Below are 27,403 nucleotides of genomic sequence, written 5' to 3'. Positions count from 1 at the left end.
GACTGATGCTTCTAGATTACCATAAAGCAAAGCAAGGCCATAAACGGAATTATTCCATGCGGCTGGGTACTTTGCCATCCGGTGACCAGCCGCGGCAAGCCGTAGCTAGCTTTCTGTGCAGCGCTGTGTCAAAAGTTGGTTTCAGTGGTAGCGAGAAAGCTGAGTGCCGCTTTAGTTCACCCTAGGTTACTCCATTGCTATAACGACAGAGGTTCGTGTTGTACGAGAAAGAGCGCTGGGTATCTGACTATAGATTTCTTTTCGAAAGAAAAACTGAAGTAAATGATCAAGTTTGGACTGACGTAAGACCGGCGAAACGGCGAGGAAAAAGACTGAGAAAAACTGGGCAAGGGAGTTCATGCCTTTATTATAATGGGATTAAGCATTGGTCGCAACGGTGGTGACAAGCGAAACAAGACGTTTCGGAAGTCTCATGGTGCTAATGTGTCGTCGAACATAAATCTGTTGATGACGACCGTGGGGCTAAGGCAGTTTTTTACAAACATAGATGGGAAACACAGGCCTTAAATATATCAATATGTTTTCGTTTTCCATCTAATACACCTGTTTGCACATAGACAGGATTAGGCAAAATCCCATGCTGACAACGACTTAAATACGTTTACTCTTTCCATTTACACATAAAACAGGCAAGTTTAGAAACACCAAAGCCTTCAGGTTAAAACCGAATTCGTTAGCCGCTAGTGTTTCTTCAACGGATGAATCAATCGCTAACTTATGTGACTAGCCGCGGAAGCGAGCTCTTTTAACAACAACCTTTCTGACTTCAGCACTCGTTAGCTCCTACTTTCAAGGCACGTTCAATGATCCTTTTTACCCAGAGTAACTTGGAATGTATTAATATAAGAGTAATCTATATCAGCGATCTGTCCCTAGCACTAAATCCAGAGCTGAAAAAGTTTACTGGATAATCGCCGCTCCAGGGCCAATTTAATGACATTTTCCCATCTGATGGCGCTGACATCGTTCTTGGATCAGCACCTACAGAAGACTTGTTTCGCACAAGCAAGATATTGCTTCACTAATAACTGTTTCAGTTCTTCAGAAGATCAATTTAATTCTTTAGAATTAGTGACCCTTCTCCTTGAACATCATTGGCCAATGATATAAGCTTGGGAAGTTATCGTCCAGCCTCGTTTAGAAAAGAAGGCTTTAAATAACTCTTCAATAATATAATTTCTTACTCTTAGGATATTTGGCTATTGCTCTGCCAATATACACTAGTAAAGGTGGGCCCACATGACTTAAATGTGAATTAGTCAGCTTTGTCTATATGCCTTGCTTTTCGTTACTGTTTTTCCGTGTAAAAAAGGTACCTTTTTTCTTATGCAACAGGTAACGAATGACGCGTGAAAGGGTGGAAGAAAACGTTGTGACACACAAGTTGTAATGAGTACTATCCTTTGTGGAGGAGCGATTTTAGAGCAGCCCAGTTATTACTATATAACACAAAATCTATTCAATATAGATGCCGCTTCGACAAAGCCAGTTTACGGAAAGAGGCTATATTTCCACGCTTTGCCTTTGTCTTGTGTACCGTAGCGGAAACACCAAATCCAATGACAAAAACACTTCCGCGAGCTTCAGCTTTATATGTCACTTGCTGGCCGTCAATGTAACCCTCTTGAGTTAGTGCCGGCAGCTGAGTATGCAGCTAGGCAACAAGTCGACATCATTAATCTAATGACAATAAGCTCGTAGTATAGGACACGTTCAGAATCGTCAGAGCCGACACTCACATTCAACGGCTAGACAAACATTTTTCCGTTAGTGCTTGACAATGCGTGCACATCTTTTTGTAAATCCTTTCAAAAAAAGATAAATATACAAAATATGCTGAGAGGAGAAAAAAATGAACATCAAAACATCGAAATCGCTTATGTCCAGCTGCCGTAAATGTGTAGACACTGAATTGTTAAACACTGCAGTTCCTTGCTGCGTAGAAGCGCGTATTTTATACCAGCTCGTTGTGCCTATTCTGTACTGTGTGAATCTGCCCATATCTTAAGGACAGATGAATCACATTTTTTGTGTGTATTCGAGTGCGTATAGTATTGAAGATTCGTGCACACATCGTATTCTTACATACTTATAACACGGCCTGTACGTATTATATATATATATATATGCCAAACAAGCTTTATGACAAGCGTATCGCAAGATTTGACAGCGCTCATAAGTAAGGAGCACCAGCAAACACCGCCCCTGCGAAGAATCGTCAGCTTGACGCCTTGAATATTATACCCCGCTGATCTCTTCCGCTTTGGCGTCACGTCTACCCATTTAGAAGGAGCCACACCTTTAACCGTGTTCTTTTAGTACGTCAGTTTTCAGCACCTTGCCCACCAGGTTACTGCTACTACTTCTAGTTACCCTCCAGTTGGATCTACTTTTGCCTGATGAGGGTAACGCGTCAGCGTGTATTACTTACCCGTTTACGCTACCGTTGTTTGCTTCTGAACGTCGTCAGTCAACCGCCACTCTCGTCATTGCCACTACGACCTTCGGTGCCATCCTGGTCATCCTGGTTGTAGCTCGCGCAGCAGGGCACACTTAGGTGCTAAACGCTAAGCATGAAAGCAACGACATGGAAACAGAAACGGGGCGGCCTTTGGATAGAGCAATGACAGGCGGCTCCAGTTTCGTTGCAGGATGTCGTCATGTTGCTTAGAGTTACAGGAGAAGCCAATGCCGAAGCCGAATTTATAATCTACTCAACTTTACAGATATGACGGTTTAGCCTGGCTAGATACGGCGCCTAGCTGATATCCAGCAAAGGACAAAAAGAGAGTGAAAAGGGGCTTAAACTTCTACTGTTGGGATATTCTGCAGGAGGGCAGATAGCAAAATGAGCTCTACAGCCGGTTCAGACCTGACAAAAATCGTTTGAGGTAAACTGATATGAAGAAGTGTATGTTAACAGAGTTTGCGTGAAAATGAGGCAATCGAAGAATCGTAGGATGAAGTATGCCTTTAGACAAGTTCAAAATATATGAATGCAATATGTAGGAGTCCCCTTATTGATATTTTAGTTAGACCTTGGGTAATTTCACGTTGAACTTCTATTTGTTCACAACTTGATATATTTTGCCTGTTGTGCTAGCTTAGTTGCCTTTTTAACCGCATGTGGGTTGTGCCCGTGACAGCTTACTGGTAATATGTTTGTTTACCAATCTCAGGATGACATGAACCTATTTTGGTTTGATACTCAGCGTTGATACACATCGATTCGCGATAGAAGCTAGTAATGTGAAGCAATATCTAAGGGTCGTACTGGACCTGAAACCTGAAACATGTTATAGTGCAGCAAGGTACTGATTTAAAGCCATATATCCTTGTGTCCTAGGTCGGCATAGTCGTTACCGCTAAGGACCTGCTTTTTTGTTCACAACGTGTCATGTTATTCTTATGCCATTGACTCTATACAGCACTAGCTAGCAAACCTAGCAATGAAATCAGTGCTCGACCAAATCGCTGGATGGTTCAGCTACGAAATTGGGAAAGCGACGGCCCGCTGAATTCAGGCAAAGTAGATCGACTAAGAAACGACTAAAAAATTATTGAGCACTCTCGATTGCTAGATTTGGAACAGCTGCCTCCGTAAGTTTGGGAGTGTCGAACGCACAGCTTGTTTGCAAAAGGTGTCTGATAACAGGCTGGAGCTTTTTCCCATACTCCCTTTTCTTTTGTCACTCCAATCTCTACTCACCGCACCCTCTAACCAATTTCCATGGACTGCGTTACCGCTCAGATCACGTACCTAACTTCTGAGTTTGCTTTCCTCTACCTAGTCGATTCTTCTCCTTATTTTGCGTTCCTTCCTCTGATCGCCCGCGGCGGCGACTTCTGTCTATCGCGTCGCTTTTCTCCTGTGTTCCATTCTTTTGGGTCTCTAATATATTGTTAGCTGGGACGGGTCGCATTGAAGTTTGCCAAAAACGATGGAAGTGTGGCACTGTTGTTGTCATTTTTGGGGGGCCGTTTTGGTTATGACGCCTTCTTGTTTTCCGTGCCCTTTTGCCGCTGATTAACTTCAGTTGAACCACAACAACCATACTCAGCAGATACGTTTCGTATATTGCCGCTAAGCTCCGGTGTTCCGTCCATTAGACTGCGATCTCTGACCAGCTTCAATTCGTCTGCCTTTCTAGTCTCGCCTGGTATCGGAAATGAGGACCACACCCAGTCCTCCAGTATTTGTTTTCTATATTCTCATAGTGTAGTACTGATTCGAACAGAAAGCCACAGAGCTAGTCTCGATGGCAGGAGTAGTCCATGATTCCAGTGACCGGTTTTTCGGCTCTATTTCTCTTAACCCACAAAGATTCTGTGTTGCAGTTCGCTGTCGCTGCTATCACTATCGCACTATCCTATACTTGAGGTAGACTTAGCGCATAAAGCAGCCTGCTTTCACGATGTCTTCTACGAAACTGTGTCCGTTGTTGTCTTGCACGTCTATTTTGTTCAATTTATCGCTGTACACGTCTTGCAGCACGTTTTAATCGTCCTCCCTTGCTATCTACATTCGTTGTGGCATATCGTAAACCATTTCCCCATTTTACTGGCTCTCTACCACCGAGTCTTCTAGTCTTCGTAGCAGCCGTTGCTTTTTTTGCATAAGTTGTTGTAGTGCTTCATAGTGGCTCGTTGTAGCCGACCATAGCAGAGAAGAGTCCTATCAACTTTGGTCAACAATGCAACTACAGCCATTACCATCACCGCATGCTTTTCCTGTACAGCTCTGCTTTTTGATGCCCTTGAGCATTCGTACCCATTTTCTTCCTTTCAAGCCTTTCAATTGTATTCTTCCTTACTTGCTGGTTACTTGGATGCTTCTCACGTCAGTTCATAACTATTTAGACACGGGCGCTGTTTACTGGAAAGCGTGAACGCTTTCCTCGGCCAAGTTTCGGCCCCGTGGCGTTGGGACGCCGAAGAGGTTCAGGACGAATACCAGTTTTCCGAACCATTCGGTTCCCTACACCGGCCGCTCGCCTGCCCTTCTAGTTCTTTTTAGGGGTTAGATTTTCAACGTTTGGCCCGATCACTTCATTCGGTTGTTGTCTAGCAGCTTATTTTCTGTCACTTCGGTCGTTCAGGATGTATTAGTGTCATCTTGCTCCGACACGATTTTCGTCCTTTTTTCAGTTTTGATTTCGATTGTCTTATCACTTGAACATTGCGGTGTGCACTTGACATTAGTGCCATTTCTCCCCATATATCGCGCTTCCATCCTAGTTCAACTCAAAGTTAGTCGAAGGTTTGGTAGGAACCAGTGGCCACAACCGGTAAAGGGCGCTGTGAGTCGTTAGCAGTAAGTGGGTCAAGTAAAATAACATAGAAGCTTTCATCAATGTTATTTCTCTGTTTCGGTATTTGTGGTCTTCTATTGTGCATATTCTATATAACTTGTAGTGGTGCGTCGTCAAGTGGCGTCCACCTGACGGAGACCTATACTCATTTTCTAGACATGCGTGAGATAAGCAATAACGAATATACAGAACGACCGACTTATTTAAACATGCGCCTCGAATAGCGAGATGTTGGCGGCACAAAATATGTGTGTCTATATTTGAACATATGTAGTGAAATGGTTCTTTATCTTGTTCAGACTTCGATGCGTTCCTCGTCTAATCATTACAAGAAGCTCCATTCTACACTCCAGCCCACTTTTACTGCGGGTTCTGTGACCCAGTTATCCTTCCGGCCTAAATTCATTCTATAGCTGTTTTGACAGAATATCCCTGTACTACGCTAGACTGGAGCTCTGGAAACAAATATGGGATCTAGGTGAACCAGTTGAGAGCCGCAAAATGAAAAAAGTAGACAACGCTTAAGTCCATTATCCGCAGGCCGCTATTCAGAAACCTTACCAGTGAGCAGTACCTTCTGTGAGGAAAAGACTCTCATATCGCGGTCCCGCAGTCCCCCACCCGTAGGCGACGCTTGATCATGGGGGGAAACATCTGCACAAGTGAATTCTGCGCATCCTTAGGTTAGTATATTTTGCAGTAGATCTGTTTGACACCCGTTGCGGACCAGTATATCCCAATCGAGATCAAAAAGCTGATTGCAAAAGAACACGGCGTTCTTAGGGGTTAGCATCTAGACTGCTGTATCGGTCAAAACTTAGAAACACTGATATGATATAACAGACTAGATTAAAGGTATTGCGAGAAAGCCTAGGTTATTCGGTAACCACAACGTTGCTCAACCTATTGCCGTATCAACTAACCATCCTAGTAGGTATAAAAGGCTATGAACCCATCTAGAAGAAATTCTACCAAGCAGATGAATATATATAGGTATATCAAGAATGAAGTCGGTATCCCATTGCTTTGGCTTTCTTTGTAACTACCCAGGCTTCTGAGACATCTTCGAAAGTGTTTCCGATGACCTCAAACATGAATATCTAACTTTTTTCAGAGGACGATAAGCCAGCTGAGCGAGATAGCGGCCAGGCATAAGACAGCTTGTACCACTAGTAGCTGGCTGCGTCGCTCAAAGAAAGTATGCTGATGCTGCTCTGAAGTTTTTCCCTTCCTGACTTGCTTTGCGATTGTTTTCAAGGTTTTACCGAATTTTAAGTTAAATACGCGCGACGACGCGCCCGCGTTAAGCGTGTTAAAGCTTATATTTGAATGGAAGCAATGAGAGGCTTCTCGGTAGTGGCTGCAACAAAAAGAAAACGAACGACTAGATCAGCAGTTTCGCGATCCGCTGCGCGCTCTCTGCTTTCTGCCTATCTATCATTCTGTTTGTTGATTCATTTGCAAGACGCCATTGCTTGTAGACGCATATCTCAGAGTACTGTGTATGCTACGAATATCATAGCGACTATAGAGCGCAGCAGGCAACGGTGGCAGCGGCGTGCTCCAGCGGATCAGCGAAATCACCTCTTTTACACAACCAAGCAAACATTAACTTTTGAGTACTTCTATTAGGATCCGTAAGTAGGCTATCACTGGGCCGATTCCTAATTCAATCTCTGGAAAAAAAAAAGTTTAAAATGTCTTCGTATATCGTAAGAACAAATGCGCGTTTACCGACGGTGGGAGCGTCGGGGGGCAGCAGGTGTGGAAGCTGAAAACATGGAAGGCGTCGGGTAAGCCAAAGCATCGTACAGGCATCGTTCGAGCTTTCGCAATATTGAATTTGACCTTGGCTCTCTCAAACAGTTCTTTTCTGTTGGAAACTCTGTTTGTCAGCAACCAGCCAGCGAGACGGGTTGAAGGCATGAGATCGTGCCAATTTGGCTTGCATAGGCGACCAACGCAAGCGCTCGCTACCTTCCAAGGAAGAACCGTGCATTATTTCTGTTGGGTGAAGGAAAGCACTGTGATGAGTACGATGCTGACATTGTGCAGTATGTGATCGCTCTTCATTTGTTTAAATCACTACTAAAAGTATTACAGAAGCGAAATGAGAGATTTGTATAAAATGAAAGTTATACTGACATTTTTGTATTTTTTGTGGAAAATCTGCAGTGACAGATGCACAGCACTGAAAGCAACCGTTTCTTTGACCTATGTAACACACAAGAGATAATTTGAAAACGTACATTAAATTTTGCAAACCTTCTCCATTTAATCACACATGCTGTGTTGCACATCTCGGCGCTTCTAATTCTGGAGAACCTACTATACCTCAGAAACCTTAGTTGGACGTTAATTATGCTCACACGTGTCTAATCGTTCGGGCAGTAGAACCTAACCTAAAACTTTTCTTTCTACATTTAGAATTCTCCAAATAGTCCATACCAACTGCCTAAACAATTATTGCGTCTTCCTGAAATGTATTTCTTTAATGCAACGGAATCTACCCGAAATGGACGCCACGTATTCTTTTAACGCATTCATTCATTCATTTTGGCTACAATATAGCCGTCCTTTCACCCTTTCTACTTGCTCGTCCCGCAAACTTCTGTCTGTCAGCCGATCTGACCGGCCGACAGGACATGTGTTTTGGGTTTTGGCATGGGACGAGTTGCTGCTGGTAACGTTCATAGTTGTTCTAAATAGTACGAAATTTACTGGCAGGGCTTATCGATGGCAAACCGTAGGAGGTTAAGGTACCTTGGCTTGCTTGGGTTTCTGCTAAGCCTCGCTCTGCTTGCCTGTATGCCAGGCTGAAGGCTTGTCTGTACTCAGCTTGGAGACCTGCTCACCTTGTGCCTGTTCCCATTCAGTCGTTCTCTTAGGCCTCAATCCATGATGGTACGATTTGCCTCGTCTCCATCCAACTTTTTTACTGATGGTGATGCCAGCTGCAATAAAATACTTGTCTCGCAATCGTGACGCATTTATCACCGCCTTGGTACATACATCATTGATGATTACAAATTGCGGTCGTTTCCTCAATACAGCCATTGCCATTACCATGATTGCTACCTTGACCTTGGCCGGACTTGACGCGGGCCGCTTGGCCACATAGGGACTAACTGTAAAGAAAATGGCGACGACTCCACCGTCGCTCTGTCGCCACGCGTCGACCGGTTTATCATGGGCCGCTTGTTAGGCACAGCTTATAACGACGACTTTGATCTATGGTCTACTTTATCGTATTCTTCGCAACCCAAGTCGCAGACGGCTCAGTAAAATACACGATCTAGATGACGGTAGCATCCTCATCTCGGACATACTTTTTAGCACTGCTCATATATTGGCCCGGCCATATCGCCATTGCCATCGTCATTACGGCCTAAAGTGGTGCTCGATCGTTGAGATGGCGGTAGTGTTCCATTCTCTGAAATAGGCCGACTGCCCCGTGACCTATTTGCCTGCAAATCTTGACGAGTTGTGATCCAGGTTCGAACAAGTTTCGTCTCGTGCTGAGAGCTAGTCATCGAATGGAACGCCTAGTGGCAATACCGGACGTAAAACTCGAAATATAGAGGTGGACCAGTTGCTACTCATGTTTCGAGACCGAACGTTTTTCTGGTAACAGCACGAGAACGAAAGGAAAGCAGAATCGGTTCTACTGGCGTCCTCAGCAGGAAGCGATTTGAGCCGATGAGGAGTTGGCGGTGATCGATAGACAGCTTTTATTAGGGGAAACCCGGATCTGAGACTAGGAGGCAGAGCCGATACGGTGATAGATATGCCAGCGAAAAACGGCAACATGACAAGCGACTTTGCCACTTAGCTGCGCAATGACACATTGCCCCAGTGTGTAGTAGTGTTGTTGCCCAATGGCCGTCAGTAACAATCGCAAATGTCAGCCGCTGTAATCGATTGATCAGTGAGACTTAAGAATACTCTAGAACGCTCATTGGACAAAAGATACGTTGGAAATGCGAGTCTACATATCACGATTCTAAAAGTTCCTACTAAATTATTAGCGTTATGGCAAAGTTGTGTCGACAAATGGACGTAGATATGGCAATAATTTAATATTTCAAAACACGATCGTAAGGCGGAGAAAAGCACATGGTCAGAAAACTACCATATGTTTACTACGATCTTACTATGCATCAGTTGACATGGAAGATAAAAATTAATAGCCCAAACAAAAAAATATTTATGCCATTTTGACTAATATCTGATCTTTTAGATATCAATAGATTTCACGTTATAACGTATCGTCACACGCATTTCATTTGGCGTTTTGTTTCGGTAAGGGTGTTCTTATTTTAGCTAGAGAAGGAAATCTCTTAAAATGGATCTCTAGAGCCTTCTTGTTGTTGTATCGCCCGTGGCGTCAAATGAAGCTGTCAGAAAAGCCCAGATCCGGCCAACATTGATAGGATGCATTTGACATCGCGTGCTCGCTGACCTCCTTATGGCCGAAATGATGTGAGCCACTTGGTTCCTATGCCTAAATAATGGCTTTGTAAAATCAAGCCTTAAATATAAGCCTAAGTTAAAAAGAGGCGTATGGAGCGAATATCAATGAATGTTTTAATCATCAAGTACACCATGCGATACTGCGTCTGCACTATGCTCCTACCTTTTAGCTGAATTAGCACGTAAACGGCCTATTCCTAGTGGTGCTGCAGAAACCGTTTTGAATATACTATCAGGAAAAAGGTATACATTGTCAAATGAGCACGGCATAATAAAGCGACGATTTGCATCTATGCGCGTCTTTTGATACTTATAATGTAATGAGCTTGCCTTCGACAACCCTTCGAACAAGTATGGCGTAGATCGATCCGGTGCGGTCAAGGGCAGATCGGCTTTTCTCATTATCGACGGTTGCCGTTTTTAGTGGCATGCACGCCATTTTTTCCTTCCTATGAATCGATTCTAGACGGTATCGCAGCTTCAACTTAATTTTTATACACTTCAAAGGACAACGTATTCGCATAGGACAGTAGCAGTAAATACAGAGGTAGAAAAACCTTTGTCGGCTGCAATCGGTCAGCCACATAAACCCCTGTCTGTAAAAGAGCTTGGTATACATATCACACGTAATACATCGCTTCACCTATATCATTAGCGTAATAATGTGCGACACTTAATTGCAGCTGTTTGAAGTCAGCCTTTCTTTCCAACAAACCCTGAGTCTTAAATGTAACACTGCGAAAATTATCGCCGACGTCATGTCGTCAACATTCGAACCAGAATTGTCATATCAATGAATTGCCATTAGCGGTATTAGAATCAAATGCGAGGTCCTGTTGTCCTGAATGATTACCGAACTGTTTTTGCGAAGATACATGATCTACCATGTCGTACATTGACTTTCATCAGAACTAGAAAAGCATGACTGCACACCAAGCGGAGTAGAAGGATTTCCCATTGTAACCTACCTCTGTTTTTCTATTATATTTTTCTGCGTCACAGCATACAGGAACACCATACATAAGCATGTAGTAACAGGGCGTGAGCCACCATTTTCTGTTTTCTGCCAACGTTTTCTATTTTCACTAATACGCGGGGACCTCCAAACAAATTTATTCAGTCAAAGAGCACGGCAGGTCCGAAAAAGGGTCGGCTGTAGGCAAACTGAGTACTTACGATAATTTGGCATAATTAAATGCATGCTACACAAACAAGGACCTGATGCTTGTAGTCTTTGACCCTACGGTGGGTCAAATGCAATTGATCTTCCTATGGCCCTTGATCCCGGCCGTCGACTTGTTATAATATTACGATCAGTCTGTTTTTTTTTTTACTTGACAATCGCTTGTGACGAGCCTTATAGACATTATGTTAGCGAATTACTTTTGCAAGCAAACTAGACAATATACGATAGTCGCGCAGTTAGATCTGTGCAAATTACAGAAATGCCACAAGAAAACGGAGCATTAGCATGCTCAACCAATTAGAATACGTGTGAATCCGCCTTTGAGTTCAATACGCAGCATATGCAACCGACAAACGGAAGATTTTGAGAAGAATAATTCCTACTTTAGGTCCTAGAAAGTAAACCTAGACTCAGAAACATAACATAAATTTATCAGAATTACTATCTAATATTCCAGGCACCAGTAGCCTTTTCGAAGTTACACGAGCTTAATTTGTGTTTTTCTTATGTCTACGTACACGCGATTAATGTTAGGTTGAATGGAAAGTTTCCGTTAAAGGCAATAGACAGCGTTGGCGTCGGACTGGCTGAAGCTGAAAGTTCCCAGGACGATTGACTGTCAGGCGTGTACCTAGTCCCCGTGGTAGCCGAACGAGCGACGCATTTGCCTGCTAATCTTCGGGCACGTCGTGGTTTAGATTTCGTGCTGGGAGCCAACCCCCTGATGAAATACCTAACGGTGATGCCGGGCGTAAAGTTTATTCAGACAAGCATGTGCCCTGGTAATTTAATTGAACTGTTGTTGTTAGGTGACGAATCAGTGCGCTCACCCATGCACTTCATATCTTGCACCGTCTTCAATACTACCTTCGTGCTCGAAAAAGTGGTGCGCAGACAACAACAATCGTTTGCGGGATCGAACATGAGCGTACAATAAGGGTTAGCGTTTGCCAGGTTTGTCTTAATCGCTTCATAACCGCAAACTTCAGTTTGAGTGACAAACCACGCTTTGAACCGCCGTAAGAAACGAACGACGACGATCTGCAGGTATCCCTCAAGCAAAATGTGATCCAGACGACCCAGGTGTTCTCTATACAGCTTGGACTATGCAAAGAGATTGGTATCATAGCATAGCCAGCAGACACACATTTCACACTGTAGATCGAAATGTTACAACGAATGGATAGCTTATAAGGGCACCGTCTTTTTACTTCACGGGATACATCAGGTACGAGAACGATCGATGAAAATCGTAACAAGCAGATGCCTCTGCTTGTTTACCTTTTTACCCCTATCTAAGTTGTATTCATTTGTTCAAAATTGCGATAAATAAGTGAAAGCGGCCGAACACAAGTAACGTTTCACTCAACCTACTACCTGCCCTTACCTGTACATGAAACGTCTTCGTGGTATCGTCAAGAAGTCGAACATTGACCGTCATAATCCGGGAGGAGAGCTTCCTTTTGGCCGCCTCGCAGCACTCGCGGTCTAGTCCCTTCGACTCACCTGCAGTGCTTGTATCAACATTACAGCTGCTGCTGCCGCCCAAAGCTGAAAACCGGTCGGAGTCGCAAGAGAAAACGGGTCTTATAGACTGTTAAACAGCGCTACGGCCAACTGGAATTCAGTGTAGAAAAAAAACTCTACGGCTATATCTAATGTTGTGCTGCACAGTTTAATACCACTAAACGTTACTTTCATCACGATCAAAAAACATGTAAGAACACACATATTGTTCAATGAGTACTATTAATTGTATTAAAGTATAGCCAGTCAGTAAGTGTACCCTTAAGCACATTTCGTATTATACAACCATATGGGAAAAGCAAGCTCCTGTTGCCGTAATCGAATTGTGATTTATTATGAATGACCATTATTTTGTTTTTAAGAATTTATTATGTGTCTGTTGAAGTAGATAAATATAAATACTAAGTTAAATATAAATACTGAAAGAGTAAACGTTTAAACCCTTAGATCCGATACTGTCGTTAGGCGCTGCTTTGTATGTCACCGTTGGCATGAGTCCACCCAAATGACAGCGATTGAGAAAATAAAAAAAAAAAAAACAAGCAGCGCATACCATACACATGCAGCATTAAGTTACTGCAACTGCTTCAGCCTTTCAATTGCGCCATCACCCATGTAGTCCATGGGGAACTTCCTTGGTTTGTAGCATTTTCTGCTTCTTTTGTTTGTTACTGTCAATTATCGTGGCCACTGCCTCCCCTTGTTAGTTCTTCCGATTTTTTTGTTGCTCCATGGTGCTTCTCATCGACAGTATTCGCAATACTGTCTCCGAAGGCCACATAGTCCCGAGCCGCATGCAAATAGCCCACGAAGCACCTCAAAGGCGCGATTAGAGATAGATGCGACCACGAAGTACCATCCGGAATAGGATTGCACGTAAGGCTGAGCTGACCGGACGGATTTTTTTCTGGGGTTGCTTTTCCTTCTTTAGTATTCTCTTTCGCATATGTGGGAAAAAGTTGTACAGGCTGCGGTGGGCTATTGTCTAATAGAGTTTTTGCTCTACCGACCAAATGAAAAACAAAGATCTATGTAGGACGGGTCCTTTTTGATACTGATCGAAAATCCATGCCGAGCTGAATCAATATATAATACATGTTCCTAGACGTAAATTTCAGTTTTTAAGTTTAAAATGCTCCCGAAGGACGATAATTTGACATGGTGTTTTTGAATATAAAAATGTTTTTTTTTGACGCTGGCCGATAGATATTGACGAGTCGAGTGAAAATGCGAGACACCTTCGTGCACCTAAAATGGATATTTTGGTGCGAAAATTTTAGGGAAAGACTTATTCAAGAGCCTGTCTCGTTTATGCGACAGTAAGATAAAAGTTGACTTCGAGTCAATTTCTGTTAGGTGCCAATCGGGAAGCTGCACCGTCTAGTATGACGAGTACTTTAGTCGACCAATTTGTATCAAATACATTATCTGAAGGTTTTTTTGAAGCAGTTAAAAACATTTTATCGATGCAAACTGCCCTTTTTTTGTGTGAACATTCTTGACGAGTCGTCAAAGAATGCAGTGCAACTTCCTATATTTGAGGTAGGTATTTTGACGTGAAAAGGACAAAAAAAAATGTGGTAGCTTTTTTACAACACGGGAATGATTTTTTTTAAATAGAAGTTTATGTATGGGAGGTGTTTTTCGTACGAAACGCAATAGATATTTATATACCTGAACCTCAGTTTTTGGGTCGAAAATGCTGCTTCAAAAGTAGCGACATGGTTTTTCCTAACACCAATCGATAAATCTCGATCATCCGAATAAAAATGTAATATATATACCTGTACTTGAAATTGATATTTTCTGCGAAAAACCTTTTTAATTGTGGCAATGTAAGAATCGGATGAAAATGTATTTCGAGGGAATTTATCGATTGGGTAGTTGAGGTGGCGAACGTAGAGTTGATCTTCGTAAAAGACGTTCCCTAATTAATTTCAAAATATATACCAGCATGTCAAATAAGTATATGCATTTATCAACTAGCAACAGGGGATTAAAAATTTTTCAATCCATTTTGGGAGCAAAGCCATTCTCAATTTTATTTAATGTGTGTAACTATCTCTTAGAATATTTATTTTATAGAAGAAAATATTTAAAGAAGTTCGTCAGCCTCGCCGACGTCCCAAGTAAGGAATCAGTCGGTTAGCCGATTTTATCAATGGTAATATCCATCGTCGAGGGACCGACTGATGACCTCAGGAGCTGACTGGCATTCCGAAAACATAGTCAATCACTCAACAAGAAAAGACAATGTAATCACATTGCAGAATTGTACCGAAACGGCAGAGATAAATTTGAGTTAATTAAGCTCCCTGGGGAACATATTGGAACAGGCTACCGAAATACAATAAGAGGGTAATGGACTACGCGGGGCGACGTAATTGCAACGGGGTCATTGTTAATATGTACTCGAGCTGCGGTCTTCGTTAGCTTAACGAATCAAATTAGTTAAAACAAGCGTGAGACGAAGCACACGGACTCTCTAGTATCACCTAATACATGGGCCTCGGTCTTTTCATGTTTACACGGTTAAGCCCTAACTGTCGATAGGGTTTCTAATCGCACTACGTCTAGTGGCACTACAAGGAGCCGATATATTTACAAAGGCTCTTCTTTAATTCTTTCTCCACCTTCACTGAGAAAAATTCTCAGCCAAAAAAATCCAAGAACGTATATGTCAACTGCAGATCTGAAACGAACGCCTTCTTCTTCGTCTTGGCTCTTCCCTTGTCCCACCTCTGCGTCCGCTCTACCCTTTCACTCAACTAAGAGGGGGCGTCAGATAAAAGCTGCATGCTACTTACCGGACTCGGCCAAGGACAAAGGGAGGAACAACGTTGATAGGGGAACGAGTTTCAAATAAATTCCTTAAGGAATCATTTTCTTCTTCTCGAGGTCTGGGCGGAGCAGCTGCTGAATTTTCAGGTGGAATAGGTAGGCAGGTGTGAGCTGAACTGACTAGAACATAGGAGAAAAATGCTGTGAGTAGTGAAACCAAGTAGCTCTGCTGCTGCTGGTACCGTTGAGTCTGACGGTGTCCTCTGATGGGCGAGGCGCCAGTGCCGCAACACGAGCGCCTCATACGAATGACACCTCATAGCAGAATTAGCCAAAGTAAAAAGCTTGAAGGAAGAGTTAGGCGGCAATTTTTTTAAAAATTGGTGCCCACGCTGCGATACCTGCACCTGTCCTACGGCTGTGCACACTGTGAGCGATCCTTAGTATGAGAAGGCAAAAAGAAAAGTTTTTTATCAATTCGAAACGACTGTTAGACTCACAGACAGGAAGGGACGAGGTAAGAGAGAAGGTATACTTTCGAGATTGCAAATACACTATAATGGAGAGAAATAGCTAGAAATGATTTTCTTGAACTGGAAGTTTTCTGTGAACTTCGTAGCTTCTATATTTATATACGTGAACTAGTTCCGAGCCAAGCTTTATAACAGTATTGTGAATTTATATGTGGCAAAAGGTTGATTGGCATCGATTTAAAGTAGGGAAGAAAAAACTTACTAGCCAATTATAATTAGTTTCTTCTAGTTGGAAAAAATAGCGAGGTACATTGCTTTTCTTTTTGAATATCATCAATGATTACTTTTGCTGCATTCTTCAGAGCTTGTTTTTGACCTTCTATACCGTACCAAATTGAGGGTCTCATCCTAAAATTTCGTCTTAAGTACTCTGATTATCGTTTCTAAATTGCTGTAATAAATAGCGCTCTATGGGTTAATCTTGTTCAGACAAACACATTTTACATTTATGTGCAAGTACACACATTTTACGACCCAATACCGATAACCAATGTGTACCGATACGTAAATCGTGGCGTCGAAATGCATGGCCTATATTTGAGTGCCCATCGACGCCCTAACCGCATAAGCAAGCGTGCAAACGTAGCCGCTTCTATATGCATGTGTGTACCGTAACAGAGGTATAATGTCTCTCATTAAGTTAACACATGGAAGAAGAGTGTCCTTACCCCAGTCACGTGTCTCTATGTATATAGAGGTATTTTTTTTATGTCGCAATCCTCTGCTGGCGCATACTAGCAGTACACTAAATGCATAAATAAAAAAGACAGTAGTTTCATCTCATCTACCCACTAAATAACAGTAAAAAAAAAAATATTTTGAGCTTTACGCAGTTAACTTGTCTACTGGAAATGTATGTAGAGATATGGCTTGTTCAGTTAACTTACAATACACAATTTACTGTGTAGCTGTTGCTAGAGTCGTTCTTTATAACTTCAGTGAACGCTGCCGTATTAGAGCAAATACGATTTGACAAGAAAAATCTTGTTCTATATTAACATTTTATAGCGGCAGTGTTCGGAGTTGACAATAACAGGGAAGAAATTATATAGGTAGCGAAAATTTCCGCACTTTGTTGTCGTGCATTTCACGCTTTAACCGTTCGAAATAAGTTAGATACGTTCACTTTTAGGATCGGAGCGTATGCACTGTTTGTTTTATACCGGTTGAAGTCTTTAATTAAAAACCACGAAACAAACGAGCAGATTAGTGATAACGAGGAGGGTGGCAATAAGACCAATAGGAAAGCATAAACCAATTCTAAACACAATTTATACACAGCCCTCTGGAACAAACAATATTTCCCTGTCAGAAAGCTGCGTTTTGGCGCAGCGCGTCCTGCGCCTTGAAAGGTCTTTGCTCGACCAATTCATCAAGTATCAAAAGTACATTTCACAATCTTTTCTAAAAGCGAAGCTAAAGATCAAGAGAAGAGGGGTCATTGATTGTTGTTAGTTTTATACAAAAAAAAAAAAATCGGAAGCGAACGCTATCGTAGTGCAGCATTCGCGCACAACCTTGACTCTGAAGAGAGAAAGGTCGCTCAAGGCAAATATCGGTACAATATTTCGAAAGCTTAAAATGCTAAATAACAAAAACTCGAGTGGTGGGCACGGTAAATGACAGTGATTTTGATTGAACCGTTGACGTTTCGAGCTTTACGTCCGGTATCGCCGTCAGGCTTTCCATCAGACATACGGCTGGCTGGCTGGCTGGCTAGCTCCCAGCCATCACGAAACGAAGTGAGACTTTTTTTTTTTCCGACTGAACCGTTACGGATGAGACCAGTCCCTAGTGCAGAGATCTTTTCGGGGGATGTAGTTGAAAGTCTTATTTGTCACAATTTGCAACGAAGTTCATCACAAGACCTGTCGACAATTAACACCGTGACATATAAGAGGCAAACAGACACTGCAAAATGACGAACTGAGGGCGAATCCAATAGTTTCCCTCATCAAAGAAAAAGGAGAGGTAACAAATGCACAAGGCTAAGGCGAAATGATGAACATCACTCTCACTGTGATAACCTGAACTTCACAAATGACCAAGTCGTAGCGGCAAAGGCCAATGTAACAGTTTTCCAATTCCTTAGTTCTAAAAAAAAAAAAAAACGAAACAAATGAAACTAGTTGACCTTAAATTGCGCTTCTCGCATTTTCAGTTACTAGACGGCCTAGTCTGGATCTCTTAATTTTGCTAAATCGTAACTGGAGTGAAAAAATCTCCTTTATTAAGTAAGCGTAGCACTTTCTGATTAACACCTTTATCGCAGCAATGCAAACAGAGTTTGTTTGAAGAAAAAGATGGAAGAATACAGACATTACGTTCATCCTGGCTTTCGCACACGCAGGACGCCTGGCCACCCTTGAGAACATATAGCCCTTGGAAAGGTAATCTTCAAAACTTTGCCCTTAGCCAGTCCTGTATATTGCTGCCTGCGTGAGATTAAGTGATTTTTTCACTATTTTTTTACGCTTTTACCTATAATGATATAGAACAAACTACAACCAGGTACAACTACACGAAGGCTTGCAGCGCTATACCATGCGCTCAACACTGAATAGGCAAGCGTTCCTAACTGAACAGTAAATTAATTTGTTTAGATTTATTTGAAATGAGAGTATATAATTTCTTAATTTGCAAACTCCATAAGAACCATGAAGTCCCTTCCATTTCTGCGTGTTTTTTCGTTGATACTCATATTTTTCGTGACAATTGCCTACTGGCAAATTCTCATTATATCAGCAAGGCAGACAGAAAGGCGTACTCTCTCAGGTCGAAGAGCATGTTTTTTTGCTGTCAACTAAACATTTGTAGGTTCCGTAAGTTGCCAAGCAAACGAGTTGGCGATGAGGCAAAACAGCAGCGTCTAATCTAAACGAGACCGTTAGTGCGTGACGTAAAGTATGTACTCGTCCTTCAGCTCATCACGAAGAAGTCCTGTATTGTCATACGTAGGATTCCGATCCGTTTGAAACTCGAAGGAGGCGGGCCAAGAAAACATTCTTTTTTAATAGACAATAACGATCTCTAGTTGGCAGAGTTCCTTGCTTTTCTCTTGCTTATCCAAAGTAGCGCACGCACACTGACATTTCAAACAAACAAAAGCTAAACGATGATTCAATGCTGACATCTGGCTCAGTAGGCGAACACCAAAACAACCAAGACGATAATACAGTGTTAACCGATGAATTTGAATCTGCTAGCTGTCCTTTTGCAGGCTGTGTCTTTTGTAGACCCGGAAATTATATAGTTATTGGGAAGGCCTAATACTTTTTGCAATAATTCTCGCTCCAGCTAGAGGTAAATCGTCTATGCAGTTAAGAAGTGTAGTAACTCGAGCGCCGATAAAAATCTTCTGATTACAAAAATACTAAATATTTTTCTAGTGGTTCTCTTCAGATCAAACGCGTGTACCGAGGGCATCATGTCGTATGTCAGACTTCACAAACGAAAGGAAGGAGTAGCCTTGTTTACGATTTTTGCATAAGAGAACTTTTTATCTAGTGCCCAAAGGATTAAAAGTAGCAGATAAAGGCAGGCAAGGCTCTTGTCTCTAAGACAGGGTTTCTCAACGAACGAACTTTAAATTAGCAAAATGTTAAATTGAAGATACCTCTATTTCTATTCTTCTATTCCTTTCAGTATTGCTGTGGAAGTTAAAAGCATAACGAAGGTCTACGATGAAATATGTTGACGTCGACCTCTAACATTAGTTACAGGACATTACCAGTAAACCAGTGGTTTTCTAATGCTACGTGCGCCATTGTATGATTATCGCTGCAGTCGTATCCTTTAGAGAAAAAAAAGCTTCTTTGGAAGGGGTCCCCTAAGTTTAAACTCATTTCGCTTGTTAAATTGGAGTTGTAGCGTAATTTTCTGTATGTTCTAGTGTAAGTGGGTCGGCTACACGCTTCCGCCTAAGTTATCGATAAAAATGAAGATTTCTCGGAGCGTTCGAACTGCTCTGGGACTTTTGCAAAAGGCTTCTTTTTTAGGCGTAAGCGAATACCTTATTCGTTTCACAACATCAATTCGTACAATGAAATCAACTAACATGGGCACCGGATGATGATAAAACTGACTACTCAAATATCTAAATTAGACGTCCGGCCGTCGTGCCAGCACAAACGACGCCAAAATCATCTTAATATCTCAACCTTTTACCGTCATCTACAATGCAAATCATTCAGTCGTTTGCGTGATTACAACTAACAAAATCTCAGAGCAGCTCGTCGCATACGTACGCTTTGTAACATAAAACCAGTTTGTTTGAATTCTACTTTTCCATGTTGCGGTACCATCTTTTTTTTTGTCTTTTTTTTTTTTCGATAAGGCTTACTGGCACCTATAGGGACCGGTGATATGCGGTGATTCGACAAAAGGTTTTGAATTTCCTCGCGGATCACGTCGTCGCTCTCAAATCGGGTACGAGAATCCAGGTATTCTGACACCTTCTCTCTGACGCAACGCGTCCTTTAGTTGGCGTCTTTTAATGCATTCGTTTCCGCAGCTAAACGCACGCAGTGTCATATTGGAGCTTCCAGAATACGAAAAAGGCGATCGCCAGCCTTCCCACAGAAGGCAGAGGTGTGCATATCCGTGGCCCCGCTTTCCGACGGCAGCGAAAGCTTGTATCATGATTTTATGACGCGCCGTTGAGCGGATGTCGTGTGCTTCGGGACCACGCCTACACTAAGCACGACGGTGATGTCCACTGCCTACTCCGCGATAGGCTTTGGAGGCTCGAGAAAAGCTGAAATATAGTAGCGGTTTTGGCAACGACTCAGCTAAAGCGGCAGTTGTACTATATCCGCGTCTCGTGGTCGCTACGGCCTCACCTGCTACCACATAGTTGCGCCATAAGTTTCAAGCGAAAAAGCTCACGACGACGGAACATCTCGCCTGCAGCAGGGTAGAAAGAGACACGGAATAAGAGAACGACTCGCATTTATTTTCGAACATTGCCATTCCAACAGCCGAACGGAGATCGCCAAGGCCCGAAACAGGCTGTAGGCACAAGCGGAAGTTGGGTGAGGTGTAGCCGGCTAATCTCAAAGTCCTCTATTTTTGCAGCATCTGAAGCATAATGAAAAGACGGATGGCAATGACATTCCATTTTGTTGGCCTGTGACAATGATTTCAAGTCTTCAAGATCAAAAAGGATGTTCCATTATACATCCTTGTATGTATTTGCTAAAAGATGTATGTTGAAACGTTCGTATGGCATCCTTTTTGCGACTAACTAACTGAAGCATAATGAAGAAGATAGTTGCCCCTTTCTCGGTTCATCAGATTTAGAGTTTTGTATTTCCTGTTTGTGAGAGCGATTACTTTAGCTTATGATTCGGCTCTGCTTTCTTTGAGCGTTTATCTAAACTGTAAATTTGTATTTGTTTCCGCTAAGCGCACACTCATCGAAATGGCCATGTGACAAAAAGCTCTGCTTGGACCTGACAGGAGCAGGAGGGACAAGCTCTGTAGATGGTATGATTTAATTGTGTAATCAAAACCAAATTCGACCTGTCCTGCACACAGTCACTTGTTTCGTATAAATATATGGCAATATTTTGTCTTCATCTTTGTCTATTTTACATTGACAGATCATTGCTGATGCGATTTCTCCAGCTACCTTCTTGCCAGACGTGAATGTAAACAAAGTGTAGGTTGTTCAGGGCAGCTAAATGCAGCCCTGGGTAAACTGCTCGCCATTTCGCAATAGTTCCACTGCCGAAGCGAAAATACTGATAAAGCGCGCTAAGAAAGTAATGTCCAATCGAACTCAAAGGTTTTACCGCGTTCAAGTCAGCGGAAGATGTCAGCGTCAACGTCACTATGGTTGGCGTGTCATCGTAAACGTACTGTAGAATGATGTGTATGTAACACGATTGATAGTTAGTTATAAACTTGCCGTCGCTCACAGCCAATCGACTGGGTGTGTGGTCTGCGAATAAGACAACTTGGGACCCCCTGTAACTCCTTTTTAATAGTCCAGATTTGCATCGTAGTTTAAGATTGATAGGCTTTAGAAACGGCTGTATTGCCGTTTACGGTCATCTAATTTCAGCGCATCTGCCTCGTGTCGAAAGTTTACCGGTAAAGAAAAAAAAATTACCGGTAAAAAGTAAGTTGAACGCTTACACTCACGTGTCTTTCACATTATTTATGCTATACTATATCACATTATTAACACACGTTAATCAAGGTCGATCCTGAGGTTATACTGTGTTATACAAATTAAATTTTCACCTTCTAAGACGTTATTTTAGACAGATAGGCTAAGTTCAGTAGAAATTTATCATTAGCCAAACATCGAACATGGAATTACGTTCTGAAATTGACCTTTTAACTCAAATTTTTCTTTACAGCTGAAGGAGGTTTGGTAATACATCTGACCTCGACGTATCCAGAGAAAAATTCGGACGTGAAATCGAGTATTTCTCGTGCTCAATATTACGCATACGTATTTTTAGATCCTCGTCTTTTAGTTAACATATACTTACTTGTCTGCACACATCAAGACTATAATTTTGGTAAGTTCGCGATCGATGTTCCCGAAAGTTCTCATTATACCCAATACTTGTAATTGAATTTGACACGCTACTGTCCAATGCACACCACTCGTTCAGGAGATGCTGCGAAAATACCGAAATAAGCCCTCAGGCGTCTATCACCGCAATAACTTCAAGCGAATTATGTCTCTCCTATAAAAAAAAAAACTTGTTCATTAAGAAACTTACGTGGGACGCACAGTGATCTGAATAAAAATCCCCCAAAAATGCAGTCACATCTACGAGGCGTATAGATCTGATATGTCACTTCCAGCTTATTCGGCCGGCGACTGACGACGTGCCTTTGTGCCAGCGTGCTGTAGATGAACAATATAGGCATACTTGAATTTATTTTTTTAGTTTTATTTACACAAAGGGAGTTGTTAGCGCATAAAATACACATTGTATAGCGAATAAAGGAGTGTATATACGTAATACATAGCGGAATACACAGCAGTCGGTCATTCAGAGGTAAATGTATTGATAAATGCTAGCTGGATCAAATACGTTTGATAGAGTTTCTATAAACGAAAGTCGACAGGTGAGCGATCATGCTTTAGATTTAACAAAATATGAAAAATAGTAGAATTCTACATAAATAGAAACAAATAAAATGAGAATGGTTTTTACTCTGGCGTGTAGCGCTCCGTGAAATGTTTGCCAAAGAAGCTTGATTTCGATGCCGACCAAAAAAGAACTACAAAACTAGCGGATATAAACGACAGCTGGATATTGTTAATACTGCTTAAGTTGTCGGATTAAAGTACATATAAACGTTTACTTTCTATATATGGTCGATTACTGTGCTTTGGCTAATCCTCTTTCATATCTCTTTTTACCAATGTTCATTATACGCATTTGTTGCGTTTCAAATTAGGCAATTTTAAGCACTTCTTGGAATTATTTTGTTGTCTGAGGTACTACTTGCCTTTTTTTCTTTAGGGTCGGCCAACCAGTTTAAGCCTAACTGGATGTCAAATATGTCTATGTGGAGGTAAATTGGCAACGCCCAAACGCAAGCCTATAATATTGGTAACAAATGCGACGCTCTACATGGGCGACGTCAGCTAACGGGGAGTGCATGGGGAGAAAGGTAGCTTTGCCTGATCTCCAGTAAGTCCTGAGCTACTGAATTGCGCTGACACGAGGTCCTGACGTTCTGATGCTGACAGGTCGCGAGAAACGCGACAACCAGATGCCTGCGAGAGCAACGCCGTGGTTAACTGGGCTCTAACCTTTTCGTAAAACTGAAGTTTAAAAAATACGGTAAAAAAAATAGGATAGTTAGACCCGTGGTTGAAACATGTTCCCTCCGTTAACGCAAGGACTCCAACATTTACTGGTTCCTAACTAGTACTAGCTCCTTTCACCGCGCGAATTGATGATATATTTATTCACCGGTTGAACGCTTGCAAGTGGAGCCCTCATTTCCTTGGATATCGTTGTCTGACCACTACTTTTCACGATGCGCCGTGGAGGTATATGCCAAAAATGACCACGGCCCTCATTCGATATACTAACCCGCTCTAGTCATGTTATATATCAGACAGCATACGGCGTATAAGACAATAAAGAGTGAGCTGTCAGCTCAGGATGGCGGAGAATAAAGAAGGCTGAAATCAGGCTCAAAACCTACAGGCTTGCGTTCGAATTGTTCGCTCCAAAGCGGTCCTCTGAGTCGAGGCATCTGGATTGAGTACCTACCTCCTAAGGCAGTCTGTCAGCTTCTGGTAGCAAACCGCGTTTCCCCAAGCCGCGACTCTTCTCCAGCCTTTCTGTCGCATTACTGTAGGGTCTTATCAGACCTAAAAGTCACAGATAAGTCGCAGGCCTTCGATGGGTGTGGTCGCGACTAGAAGACGGAAGCCCAACAGCTGTCCGGAAAGCACTAAAGTGAATGAACGGACGAAAGAAGCGAGGGCAGTTGGTTCGATCACATCCCGCTACCTAACGCTGGAAAGGTCTATGGATAGGAAGGTCACATTCTTGAAAAAATGGCGATGGTAGCTCGCTCTTCTGGTGTAGGATTTAACTGCGGTGCTTTAGGCTTTAGCTGTATGAGATCGTATCTAAATACCACTAAGCTCTATTTGTATTTCTCTTTGTGTAGGCATTCAAGCACTAAAAAGTCAATTCAATCACGTCAGGCTGTCAGTAAAGCAAGATTCGATTCTGTACCTAATTTAATACAAGGTGGCTCGCTTCCGAACAAAAATAATTCCGCTGTTGTACGAACCTTTAGCGACTTAGAATTCCTTTAGTTATTAAAAGCTTAGTATACCTGACTCCCAGCGTAACTATATATGCTGTTTATATATATTTATGTCAGTAAAATAGGTAAGGTTTGCCTTTTAAGCTTTTGTACTTCAGAACTGCTTTTTAACCATATATTTTGACATATTTACCATGATGAACTATGACCTTAGTATACTCCTGCAACCTGTTTCGTTTCCGAAGCAAAATAGACCTAAAACATTGCCCCTGGTCTGTTCAACGCCTAAGCATACCACACATGTATACATTTAGCCACTCTACGGTCGGGCTTTTATCATGAAGCCACATATGCGGGGCTATTGGCCGCTTAGCAGCAACGCCGTAATCCGACTCAATGTATTGGCTGGAATGAAGCACAAGATATCGACTAGCTGATCTTACTGTGTGCAAATCCTCCTTACTCCGACGCCATCTACCTAAAAAAAAAGCTTCTTTTTACGACCACTTTTAAAATTTCTTTAACTTCTACGACGCATATGACCTTATACCCAGCCGCTTGACTGGTTGGCTGATTGACTTAAATATTATCATTAGGGGGTATCCGTGCTCACATCGTCCATATCTTTCCTACCTACCCCATTCTTTCACAACTAGTATGCATGTGCGCACACCGGTTCTTGCATGTGTACATCGGCTGCACGTACACAGCTAAATGGGCTGAATGCGGTTTGTCAGGTATCAGCCTCAACGCGTAGGTTCCCCTTGCTTCACTGCTTGCCCATTGGGGCAAGGAGAACTTACGCTCACACTGTATGGTGTTAAGTAGTGAAGGGTTAAGAAGCTTGTGTGGGTATTGTCAAATTGTGCGGAATCGGATTTGTATCGATTGCGCTGTCGTTAACTTCTGGCATACAGCCATCTGCTCGTGTTTTGTATAAATGCTACTTCATAACTACTGGTTTCGTAATTGTCGTTTGAAGTATGCTGGGAAGTACATAAAATAGCTAGGTTATCTATGCGCCAAATTCATAAAATGCGTAATTTCCGTAGAACTGATTTGGGGGACTTATGGAATACCGTAAAGATAGACTAATGGTTCGAATTGGCGATAAAAGCATCGATCCCCTAGGGTGACAGTACTGTACTTCAGGTATATTGGCTATAGCAAGGAAAAAATTGATTATTCGCTTAAATCTATGCGGTTAATTAGCACATTATATGGTATTACATTATATACAGAGTTAATCGGGCGTATTTCTTAATTCTATTAAATAATCAGCATAACTTATCTACTGATATTATGACGAGGTGGTTGTCATGATTCAAGTTCCACTGCATTTTGCTTTGAAAAGTGGTCGTAGAACGCAGTTATTTGGTAGACGAACAGACAACACAGGGAAGATTACCTGATTTTACATGCTATCCTTCAGAACTATTGTTCACCGTCAGACCAGATATGATCCACTGCTATTGGCGTGCAGATCAAAGTGCACAGCTCGGTACTTTTCACAGAACCTGTCTAGTATGTAACATACTCTATAGTTTTGCAGCACCTGATTTTAAAAGCGACCCTTAAAGTCTCAGATACCCGGCAGAGAAACTTCACCTGCTGCGGATGGAAGTTGCATAAAGATCTACCGCATAGGGTGCGTAAGACGGACATGGCTAAGTTAATAAAATAGTGCTGTAGATGATCAAGTCTTCTTTTTAGTAGTGACAAGACCAAATGTAGTTGTATTCTGCTACGGAATAGTTCAACGACGCAAAAACGAAAAAACAAAAAACCTCAACTTTGCGCCAATACGACGATTACCATATTGTATGAGAGGATAATGCAGTAACAAGATTAAATGTAAATGACTGGATGGGGTTTACGTCACTGTGCTTCTTCAGTGCTTCCTAAACATATCGATGTTCTATTTAAAAATCTTTTTTCCGACCTGTTAAAGGGTTTATTACTCCTTTGCTATGGCAAAAGCTTTAGCTCTTAAATCTGCAATTTCCTCCACTAGTAGACACCACTATTCTGTGACTTTTTTTATCGGCGTAGCGAAAATTGTCTCTTAGACTGTGTCGTTTTGTCCTTCTTATGTTGCGTATAATTGCACATATGATACATCATTATAAATAGTAACAACGGAGTTACCTACTCATATCCTGTTTCGACCTTCTAAAAGCTCCAATGGTGCAGAATATCGTTTTCGAGTGCAGCAGCCTCATTGTCGTCTGCAAATGGAACGGGGTGTGTCGTATGCGTACTCCTGCTTCGTGCCACCAATAAAAAGAAATTATTTCGGGTAAACTTTCCTTACACAGCCGCTAGTTCGTAGAATTCGGTCTTGTACAAGGAAAGGGCTACCGGACCGATTTGATTCATGAAGCACAACGACCAGATGTCAGTGTCAAATAGTTGTGCAATACGTTTACTGTTCGTGAAAAATGGACAGCTACTATTTAGTCGTCCAGGGTTTGGCCTATTTCTGTCTGCTTTTGCAAGTGCCCCGGGGGCAGCGGCAAGGTAAAGAAGGGGTGTAAAGAGTCTAAAATTGGAAGCTACGAATTTTGCTCCCAGGCTGGCGAGGGAATTAGAAAGGTTCGTACAGAGATTACGGATAGCCCTTGAAGGTTGCGGCGTAGCCTGTATCAAAGCCACAAATTAAAATACGAGAAATTCGAGGGGAATCAAATGATTGTTCAGTAACTAAGAAACACACGTTGAAATCTGAGGGGTAATATTCTAGCTAATCGCTGCCACCTTGATGATTCAATATCGAGTTCACGGATAAGCGACGAGCTAGCCTTCGA

General features: G+C 42.2%; 1 protein-coding gene across 1 annotated transcript in view; it reads right to left on the bottom strand.

Moving 5' to 3' along the window:
• Positions 1-27,403, bottom strand: part of LOC111251187 (uncharacterized) — a 140,698-nt gene that overhangs the window by 47,917 nt on the left and 65,378 nt on the right. Inside the window, exon 3 of the mRNA XM_086990489.1 lies at positions 12,380-12,543. Coding sequence (XP_086846615.1) covers positions 12,380-12,543 — 164 coding nt within the window. The remainder of the gene's footprint in view (positions 1-12,379; positions 12,544-27,403) is intronic.

Source organism: Varroa destructor, unplaced genomic scaffold, assembly GCF_002443255.2.
Source record: "Varroa destructor unplaced genomic scaffold, Vdes_3.0 BEIS01000005.1, whole genome shotgun sequence".
Taxonomy (NCBI): Eukaryota; Metazoa; Arthropoda; class Arachnida; order Mesostigmata; family Varroidae; genus Varroa; species Varroa destructor.
Note: the sequence above shows the minus strand (reverse complement) of the source record. Positions and strands in the feature narration are given on the sequence as shown.